Source organism: Sinohyriopsis cumingii, chromosome 17 (assembly GCF_028554795.1).
Source record: "Sinohyriopsis cumingii isolate HCF-2022 chromosome 17, ASM2855479v2, whole genome shotgun sequence".
NCBI lineage: Eukaryota > Metazoa > Mollusca > Bivalvia > Unionida > Unionidae > Sinohyriopsis > Sinohyriopsis cumingii.
This window is the reverse complement of record NC_142977.1, coordinates 90,456,979-90,468,370: the sequence shown is the minus strand read 5'-3', so window position 1 is coordinate 90,468,370 and position 11,392 is coordinate 90,456,979. Positions and strand designations below refer to the sequence as shown.

At 40.4% G+C, this 11,392-nt stretch overlaps 1 protein-coding gene across 2 annotated transcripts in view; it reads right to left on the bottom strand.

Moving 5' to 3' along the window:
* Nucleotides 1-451: 451 nt before the first annotated feature.
* Nucleotides 452-11,392, bottom strand: part of LOC149779401 (calpain-2 catalytic subunit-like) — a 57,734-nt gene continuing 46,793 nt past the window's right edge. Inside the window, exons 15-17 of one of the 2 annotated variants that reach the window (XM_089940066.1) lie at nucleotides 3,698-3,777; nucleotides 2,506-2,729; nucleotides 452-1,799 (exon numbers count right to left, since the gene is read on the bottom strand). In XM_089940066.1, the coding sequence (XP_089796192.1) occupies nucleotides 1,778-1,799; nucleotides 2,506-2,729; nucleotides 3,698-3,777 (326 nt within the window). In that variant the 3' untranslated portion in view covers nucleotides 452-1,777. The remainder of the gene's footprint in view (nucleotides 1,800-2,505; nucleotides 2,730-3,697; nucleotides 3,778-11,392) is intronic. The other variant, XM_089940067.1, reaches the window with a different exon arrangement.

The window sequence follows — 11,392 nt, the reverse complement described above, 5'->3', positions numbered from 1 at the left end:
CATGTACTGCGGCTGGAATTTCTTTGTATATTGTACTTGTATAAATTGTACCTGCTCTAATCACACATCTAACCAAAATGACTGCTCCCAATGTGCTCCAAAACTCAGCCTGAATTAGTCTAAGTTACACAATTTTAAGCAGTTATTTAAATAAGTAAAATGAATTGTGCTCGACTAGACAAGTAAAGCTTCTGAAAGTGCACTGAATCAATTTCCAAATACATAAAATGTAAACAAAGTTATCGGCTCTTGTTTTTACAATTTACTTCCAAAATCTATAAAGAGAAAATGACCAAGTAGATCTAGCAGTTTTTTGAAAGGTGCACATCTGAAGTAATGTCAAGTTTTATACTCTATAACCCATATACACCCATCAATCATATAACAAAATGAAGGGAATTACAAGTTTGTTTTAAATAACAAATCTAAAATATACAAGGTCTCTTTTATAAAAAAAAACTAGTATAAACAGTGAGGAAACCTGGGAAAATATTTTTCTTTAAAACTTTAACCTATGCAAAGTACGAAACTGTAGAGCACCATCTGTATACATATTTGGTGATATTAGAGAAGAAGACAGTCCTAAAAACTGTAGGTGTTTATATATCAAAGAATTGTGACAAATTTAGTTTTTTCTGTACGTAGCAAGGCATAAAAATGCTAGTGAAATATGGAATTATTATCCTTATACATCTAGAAGAAATGAGTAAGGCCTAATGAAATTATTTTTACACGATCAATATACATCAAACTTTAACGAAATTAGATCACATTTGTGTTGCGATTAAAATGTCAACTGACAGAGCTTCCGGCAATATGAAGGGTATCAATTACCAATGAAGAACTTGATTCTTGATGCAATAACAGGGTTTCAACTTATTCCTTGTCATGAGATCACAGAACGACATTATAGTTTTGATAAAAAGTCTGCAACTATTTCAACACTTGAAGAAAACTATACCAGTATATAGTAAATTCATAGGAATAATCACATATAATGACGAGAATACAGATATACAGTGCAATCAAACAGTCTCGACACAAATTTTCTTAAGTATTTATAAATGTTTAAACTTTAAAACAAACGACCTACTCACAATGCTGTAACATGAAAATGTAAAGACAGAACTCACTCGCTTGTTTCTTACGTATAAATTTTATTAGATTTACTTGATATTTGACTACAACTATTTATATTTATCATATCCTGGTTTAAGCAAAACAAGATCAAGGTGTCAATACAGTAACGGGTGGCCGAAAGGTTATTGAAGTTAGGAATAAAATTATTTCATGCAGACCCAAGAAAAATAATAATTTCTTTTATCATTCATTAAAACATTCTTTCCTTGAAAATACCAGAATGAATTTTTAAGTATTTTATTTACGTACAAATGTGATTCAAAATATACATTTAAGTAACGAACATTTCTTTTCACTGATCCCTGAAGCTCATCAGGAAGTTTACACATGCAATTTTATATCCATGTTTATAAATATTAGAAATATCAGTTTGTTAACGTTTCGTAGGCAAGATCATGATATTAAATTTATACTTAACCAAAGCGTCACAAGAACGTAAAAATACATTCCACTTAAAGCATCTACCGGTTAGTATACCATTTTCTTCCTGTTATTTATAGGTATGCAGTCCTCAACAACAGTTATCTTCAAAGAATACACGAGAAACTCATTGCTGAAAAGACAGTGTGATTGTGACACATGCACTCGTCCATGGATATCATCAGAAGAAACCAGTAACATGTATGATGTACATTTTTTATTCACCAGTTTGTTTTGGCCTGAAAAAAGAATGAACAGATCAACAATTAACATAGAAGATTTTTCACATTACTTAGACCGTATAATATGTGGTTTAGCACAATCATATATATATATATATATATATATATATATATATATATATATATATATATATATATATATATATATATAAAAATGTTTCCCTCCAAGAAAATGTATGTCTTCTTTGTGACTGGCAAACATAACAGGGTTGCAATGTTTTCAGCCAATACACATATGATGATGAATGCTGCGTAATTTACTTTGAATACAGACTGGGAGGAAGGATAAATATAACAACCAACCTGGACATGAAAGCTGCTGCAAAACTGATGTTGACAAATGGATATGGCTGCAATAATACGCCACATCAAGCACTTGTAAAAACGCAGCCCTAACTTAAATCATTTGATCTAGGCAGTTCACAAATGGCATGCAGTATGACTGATCAGAGAAACACAAGATCACTGATAAGCTTCAATTGAGCATTTTTATATGTCATTTAGGATATAGTGCGAAATACAAATTGGCTAACTAACAATGCGTTTGATACGCTTTCATTTATTTGCGTGATAACGAAACAAGACCTATCAAGCCAATCAAGCTTAAGAAAACCGATGTCCATCCATCCATCCACCTAGTGGTTAACAGTTGGCTTTTTAATGTGAAATGGTGAACTTAGACCAGTCTTTAGGTTATACGTACTCAATATTTAGATGACAGCTTGCACGACAGACAAGAGCATATATATTCTGGTCTGTCGTTTCATCCATATGTATCAGCAGCACGTATCGGCCAGGCGGTAGACGCCAGATGCTGGTGATACTGTCTGCGTTCACAAAGGTTCCCTGGGAGCCTTCAGTATTGGCCGGACAGCTTTCGTAATTACCGTACAGATAATCTTGATTTACTGGAACAACACCCTCCAGCTGAAAAAGTCAAGGAAGGAATACTCTTTTGAAATTTAGAATTCAATATAAGACAAAAATCTGAGTTTTAGGTAAGAACACAAAGGTCTTTCACAAGGTGGCAATGGCGCAGTTTTTATTTCATACTGTTGATGTCCAAATTAATTAATAGTATGTGGTTCACAAGAACCTTATGACTAACGAGATTCAATTACCATAAGGGATATCGTTGATTGATTTATTTTCAGGAGCGTTGATTTTATAACTGCATCAAATATTAGATTTTCATATATAGTTGCATCCAAAGATATGTCTTTTATAATATGCATTTATGTGATATTTTATATTCATGGACTGAAGTAGCCACAAAATATTGGAAGGTGGATATTCCACAAATTAAAGTTAAGCCGCTGTACTGTCTTCCATTAGCTTTTGAAACATAATAAAATCTGAAAGTTTCATAAACCACTGACCCAAACAATATTGCACATCAGTATGGATAAATGACACTTCGTTTTTAATAGCATCTGGACATGACGTACCGTACACATACATCTAGTCTGGACATGACGTACCATACACATACATCTAGTCTGGACATGATGTACCGTACACATGCATCTAGTCTGGACATGACGTACCGTACACATACATCTGGTCTGGACATGAAGTACCGTACACATACATCTAGTCTGGCCATGACGTACCGTATACATACATCTAGTCTGGACATGAAGTACCGTACACATACATCTAGTCTAGCCATGACGTACCGTATACATACATCTAGTCTGGACATGACGTACCGTACACATACATCCAGATACATGATAGTCGTTTCGTTCGCAGATGAGTGTCACCAATGATTCATTATGCTTTGTGTCCAATAAAATGTAGTTGACTGAGTCAAATAAATAAAGAGATAATCTATACAGGCAAGTTGAAAATGAACGTCGTTTGTCATATTAGATTTATTTTCGTTAACTCACCGGATAAACTCTAAATCCTATTGGGTCCCGTTTCGACTTTGGTGCCTGCATCAGTGCAAATGAAACTGTCTCCTCTCCTACTGAAATGATTGGGTAAAGGGATGATATATGTCATTCTTTTACATTACTTGGATTAATTAATTATTGGTTTATACCAGGTCTGTAAAAAGACTAAATTTTGTTTGATATTCCTTTTGCTCTAGGAACATGTAAGACATGTTTTCACGTATCATTGTTTCTTTTCTTTCCTAGTGCACCATATGGCAAGACAAATTACTGCGTTGGCATTCACATGAAATAACCTACTTGTGTCGCTGTGCCGTAGCAATACAAACCGTTTTCTGATGATAAGTGTGAGTCCTTAGCAACAAATTTTCTTACTGGTTCTTTTTTAAATCGTGCTCATGTCACAAATGCCATAACAAAATGTGGATTTTGCCATGAAATGTTTCTACAACTGAAATATTTTCTACTGAGACAATCTCTTTTTCGCAAAAAGGTGTACTCTTATACTGGACTTAAGGTACCGAAAAATAACCGCATGCATTTTCTCTATGTTAATGAGACAATTAAGTTTGTCAAAAATTTAAATCCAATGCAAAATCTTAAGCACATGTGATGAAATGTAATGAAAACTATTAAATGCTCCAGTATTGGTCCTAGAACAAGAGAGTTCATCATTGCGAATTGGGTTCAAATGGTACATACCCCTAGCTGGAACAGTGAATCCATACTGTTTATATGGTACATACCCCTAGCTGGAACAGTGAATCCATACTGTTTATATGGTACATACCCCTAGCTAGAATAGTGAATCCATACTGTGGTTTATGTGGTACATAAGTAGTGAAAGGGGATACCCTACGGACAATGGGAATTAGCATTACAGAACCCCTTGGGACAATCTACGGACAATGGAAATTTAACATGGCGAAAAATCGTGGGACAATCTACGGACAAGGGGAATTTAACATGGCAATAAATCGTGGGACAATCTACGGACAAGGGGAATTTAACATGGGATTTTTTTTTTTAAAAAATTTTTTTAAAAAAAGGGGTAGGCAATTCAAAGACTATCTCTTTTCGAGAAATATGGCTGGCCCTAAAAAGGGCCTTTGGTTTATGTTAATATGCCCTTAACATAGAGGGCATTTGCGACATCTTCTTTTCCTCAAACTTCGTCTTACAGCAGGGCCATACATCAGAGTCCTCTTGAGGCAACCTTGTCTCTCTATATAGACTCTTCTTATCCACAGGCTGCTGTTGGTCCTGTGGACAACGGTCCACTTGGATCGGACATACATGAGCATGTCCGTCCTGAACATCATTGTTGACACAAGGGTTGAAGATTCAACGTCTGTCCACATGTTGAGGCTCCGAGAATAGGTGAATCAATGCAGTGAACGGCGCTTATTTATAGGGACAGGAAGGATTGAAACGGATTGAGTTCATTCACCAATCCGAACACGCGTTACAGAATTCAGTCAGCCCGCATCCAATCCGAAGAGAGCAGTCTGTGACGTCACGTAGTCAATATAGATTCGCTAGCGCTTGTGTGCAGTCAATCTATGCGATAGTGATTCAACATGACGGAAACTCAGAAAACGATCCAGTGGGGTGCACCAGCAGGGGAGACCGCCCAAGGGAACCCGGACTTACTTTCAGAAGAGGTGAATTGGGATTTTGTGGATTTTCTCTCCTCGCAAGAATTTGTTCCGGAACCTTCGTTACCTTCTTCATTACCGCAAGTGGAGAATTTTAGACAGAGACAGAAAGAAGAATTGGAGAAATTTATACAACGACAAAAGGAAGCGGAACAGGCTTTTCTCCTACAGCAACAGCAACAGCAAGAAGAAGAGGTAAGAAAAAAACAACAGCAAGAAGAAGTAGCAGCAAAGAAACAAGAGGGTGAAAATCAAACGGTCACGGTACTGTTGGACATTTTAGCGGAGTTAAGAAGTCTGAAACAAATGTATCAGACTTCTTTATCACGACCGAAGAGAATACGACCTTCCCGAGCCAAACATGTCAACCCTGTGACTAAGCCTACCGTACCACCCTTAGTGATTTCAACCCAATCATTATCATCATTACGCAGTCCAGAAGTAGGCCTTGGCCGTGGCAAAGGCTTAAGGCAGTTAAAATTGATTGCTTAAACTCACCCCTGCACCATAAAGAAAAAAGGCCCTTTTCAGGGCCACCCACATTTCTCGAAAAGAAATACAATTTCAATTTGCCAATAACTCACCCATTTTACCCTTATAGTACGTGTCTGTGTATGAGTGCGTGAGTGTAGCTTCTTATTTTAAAATCAAAACTCAAAGACTCTTACCTTATATCATTCATTTATTCTTTTCTCCATTTTTTTACAATCCAATTCACAATTCACAACACAACACTTTAATAAAAAGTTCATTGACTTCTTCTTTTCTCCTTGTTTAGTCTCTCTGTTTTTTGAATTTCTTCACCGTCACACTCTTTTCCTCTTCTTCTTCCTCCTCGCTTTCTTCCCTTCTTCTTTTTTTCTCCTGTTTCTTTTTCTTCACCTGTCTTCTTTCTTCCTCAGAAGAATCCCTCTCTTCCTCTGAAGAATCCCTCTCTTCTTCTGAAGAATTCCTCTTTTCTTCTGACTCCTCTTGTTTCTTTTTTGGGCAATCTGGAGACCAATGTCCTTTTTCTTTACAATAATAACAGGTATCTTGACTTTTGTCTTTTTTATCCCCTGTTTTTTTTCTTTTTTGACGGTCTGGACACTCTGAAGACCAATGCCCTTTCTTCTGACAGATATAGCAAGTATCTTGACTCTTATCTCTAAAGGAAGGAGAGTAGTCCGTAGGCTGGTCTGAAGAGAATTTTCTAATGACCCCTCGCAAAGCTCTGACGAAACGTTCCATCTGGTTAGTCTCTTCCATCGTTGTGCTCGGCTTGAGAGTGAAATGAATAGTGAAAGGACAAGACACACACCCTTTTATATACGCTGGTCTGCTATGACTATAAAGTAGTTTATGGTGTTTGAACTTGAGTCATTTGACTTTTTGCTTTCAAGATGAAACGATCCCATTCATTCGAGAAGAAAGAAGAAGAAGAAAGTAAGAGGCAGAAACGTGATCTATCGCCTCGTACCAGGGCTGAAATCTTGGCACAAATTCATGCCAGTGATTTTGAAGAGGACATGAGTGAACCAGAATCCGAACCCTCTAAACCAAGTTCACCACCCTTAGTCAACCCTGAAAATTACTATTCCATTCGAGAGACGGAAAAGCGCTCCTCTAGAAAATTTAGAACCACGGCTTACAAATACACGGTGAAGTTTAAAGATTTCAAGGCTGAAGTGCCGTTAGAGAAAGCAGAAGTGTTCATCACCGAGGTGTGGGATTCTTTGCTCACTGCACTCAAGCGACAATGTCAACCCAAAGAAGACGATCGCTTGAGACTTTCCATACAACACGACGGTTTGAAATCCCCTGTTTGGATCGAGTTTAGCACCCCTGCAGAATTGACTGCTTCCAAAGTCATGGACAAGATTCAACACGTACAACAATCTAATGATCAGTTTGACATCACCGATGGTAAAGCCACACTGGACATGACCCACGTCTCTCCTCCTCAAGGGACAGGACGCAAAAAGATGTTATTGGTGGACGACCTTCGCAACACCAAAACGAGTCTCGTCCGAATTAACAACCCTCATGACCAGATGTGTTTAGCCCGTGCCATCGTGGTGGGACGAACCTATGCCAACAAGAACGACACGGTAGAATGGAAAAGAACCTGGGACACTATTCAACGTTCCGACCGAGCCAAACAACGAAACGAAGCAGAACTCCTGTTACAACAAGCCGGACTGCCCAAAGACACACCCTGCGGCATTCCTGAGATGCAAAAATTGCAAGATGTCCTAGCTCCACGATACACCTTGAAAGTGCACCCTCAAGAAATGCGCGGGCCTCTATTGTTTCGAGGCCAAGATTTTAAGGACGGAAAATACATTCATGTTTATCATCACGATGACCATTTCGATACCATTACCAGTATCACCGGATTCCTGGGATACGGTTATTACTGTGAGAAATGTGACTATGGTTATAATAATCCAGAGCAACACAAACATTGTGGATGGAAATGCTCAGGATGTTTGGCCTCTCCACCCTGTCTGAGCGAAGAACCAGTGCCTTGTTCCACTTGTCTGCGCACGTTTGTCAGCCCTACCTGTTACCAACAACATTTGAAGACGCAAGGTTCACAGAAGAAATGCGCTTGTCAACTCCTGAGATTGTGCCCTACGTGTGGACAAGGCATACGTACCAATAATACCAAGGCACACGTATGTTCAGGAAAGAAAAAATGTCACATTTGTCACCACATCGTGGACTTGGAACACGAATGTTACGTGCAAAAATACCAACCCCCACCAGAGAAAGAGGACGGTCACAAGAAGAAAGGCAATTTCATCTTTTTCGATTTCGAATGCATGCAAGAGACTGGCATTCACATTCCTAATTTCTGCGTGGCTCATCGAGCGTGCGAGAAGTGCATTCAAGAACCTATCTTCAGTCATTGCCCTCACTGCAGCAAGATTCCCGGAGGGCGTGAAAAAATCTTTCGGGGACCAAACACGTTAGCCGATTTTGCCCAATGGGTCTTAGACCCCGTCGACAAGACGTGGAGCCAAGAGGACATCGAACGTTACGGAGATTGTCATCGTCATGCCACGGTGATGGCTCACAATTTCTCCGGATACGATGGACAGTTTCTTCTCAGATACTATACGGAACAAGGCACCGAGCGTCCTAAAGTGACTTTGAACGGAGCCAAAATCATTTTCATGCAAGTGGGACAAGTACAGTTTAAAGATTCGATGAGCTATTTGGCCATGCCTTTGAGTCGAATGCCTAAAACGTTTGGAATGACAGAAATGGCTAAAGGGTACTTTCCACACTTTTTCAATACGGAAGCCAATCAACACGCCGTTCTACCCCATTTACCTGAGGCTCACTATTACGACCCCGACAACATGCGTACCGAACAACGAGAAGCTTTCTACGCTTGGTACCAGATTCACGCCTCGGACCCTTTCGACTTTCAGGAAGAAATGCTAAAGTATTGTCGTTCCGACGTGGACATTTTACGGCGTTGCTGTGGAAAATTTCGAGAACTGTTCATGGAACACGGAGGGGTCGATCCTTTGAAAGAAGCTTGCACCATTGCCAAAGCGTGTTCCTTAGTGTATCGACAACGATTCATGCCTGAAAAGACCGTGGCTGTCATCAGTCCTCAAACGACCCACTTTGTCAAACGTCAATACTCGGTCAAAGCCCTACGTTGGTTACATTACTTGTGCGACAAGGAAGACAAGTGGATTCAGCATGCCCGCAACGGAGGGGGCGAAAAGACCATCGGAACGTATTCGGTCGATGGCTGGGACTTAGAAAACCCCAAGATCGTGTACGAGTTTAACGGTTGCTTATTTCACGGATGTCCCGTCTGTTACCCTGACCGTGGCACTAAAAATCAGTTTTTGCAACGAACCATGGAAGACTTGTACCAGGACACTTGTCAGCGACGCCTAAAGTTAGAACAGCAAGGATACCAAGTGGTGGAAATGTGGGAACACGAGTACGATCACCGTATGAAAACCGATCCCGAGTTTAAACGCCTCGTGGAAAGTTACCAGTTCATGGACCCGCTGAACCCGAGGGATAGTTTGTACGGAGGAAGGACCAATGCCACCTGTTTGCTGTACCAAGCCGACGAAGAGATAGGAGAAGAAATCAAATACTTGGACGTGTGTTCGCTGTATCCCTACGTGTGCAAATATTGTCGCTTTCCTGTAGGGCACCCGCAATTGTTAACGGAACACATCGACCTGAAAAACATTCGACAATACGAAGGCTTGATCAAGTGTAAAGTTTTGCCTCCCACGAACCTATACCATCCCGTCTTACCTCACCATTGTCAAGGCAAATTGATGTTTCCCTTGTGCCGTACTTGTGCCGAAACGTGCAACCAAGATCAACCTTGTCAGCACAGCCAGGAAGAACGGGCCTTGACGGGAACCTGGGTCAGCGTAGAATTGTTCAAAGCTTTGGACATGGGATACCAACTGTTAGAAGTGTACGAAATTTGCCACTTTCCCAAGACACAACAGTATTGCAAGGGTGATCCCAGTCAGAAAGGCATTTTCGCAGACTACGTGGATGCCTTTTTGAAACTGAAGCAAGAAGCCAGCGGCTATCCTTCCTGGTGTCACACTCCCGAAGACCAAATACAATTCAAAGAGAAATACTACGAACAAGAAGGCATCACTTTAGACCACATCGAGAAAAACGAAGGCAGGCGATCGTTTGCCAAAGTGATGTTAAATTGCTTGTGGGGTAAAATGGCACAACGACCGTGTTTACCCAAGACGGAATATTTGACAGAACCTTCCCGCTACTTCCAGATGATTCACGACAAAACCAAATACATGAAACACGTGGACGTCGTTCGAGAGAATTTGATCTTGGTCAATTACGAAGAAGATCTGGACTTTGTGCAAGACGACCCTTTTGGAAATGTCATCATTGCGGCTTACGTGACAGCCCATGCTCGCTTAAAATTGTACGAAGCTTTAGAACTGTTAGAAGAACGCGTCCTGTACTTTGACACGGACAGTTGCATTTACATCCATCACCCGATTCAACATCACCCTAACATCGAAGGAGACCGTTTAGGAGCCTGGACAGACGAGCATCCCGACGACAAGATTCTAAGTTTCGTCAGTGGCGGTCCCAAAAATTACGGCTACGAATACCGGGACAAACAAGGAGAAGTGCACACGACGTGCAAAGTGAAAGGACTGACTCTGAATTATCGTACCAGTCGAGTGGTCAACTTTGGGGTATTGAAAGAAGCCTTGCAATCGGGAGAGGATGGAAACTTTAAAGTGACCACTCACCAACCGAACAAGATTGTACGTTTACCCACTCACCACATCGTCAGTCGACCCCTGGAAAAAGTCTATCAAATCGTGTACCAGAAGCGAGTTCGACTTCCCAATCATTTCACCTTACCGTACGGTCACGTCGGTATTGGTCTGTATATAAAAAAGGAACCCTAGGCAAGATCGATAGTTCATTGTGACTACCAAGACCGAGCGAACAAGATGAATACTTTGAAAGAGACATCGTTCCAGTTTGGAGATTGTAAAAAAGCTGTATCTTTCTCTAGTGTGACTAATACTGAATGGATAAGACCCAGACATTGCGACGGAAAATGTCCGGAAGGAAACTGCGATTGTCCATGTGGTTACCATTGTAATTGCGTAACGGAGTTTGCAGACGAGTGCGATTGTGAGCCTTGCGATGGGACCGATGCTGTACCTTGTGACCTGAGCGATGCCGTAAAGCATCATGGGAACTTTAGTACCCCTACCCCTGTCATGGAAAGTGATGCTGTGCGTGTCAAACCTGTGGGATGCGAAAGCGATGCTGCTCGTCCTCTTGGACATTTTACTGGGTTTCGTTTTAAAGGGGAATGTCGACCTTCACGTTTACCTCCCTACGGATGTCATCCAGCCCTGAGCAAACTCCTGCCCATTTCACTCAACCCTCATGGAAACGAACCTGTGAAAAACGATTATTCGTTTCCTGTGCGTTTGTCGGAATACTGCGACTTTGAAAATCGTCTTCAATCGTTCAAAGGAAAATGGCCAAA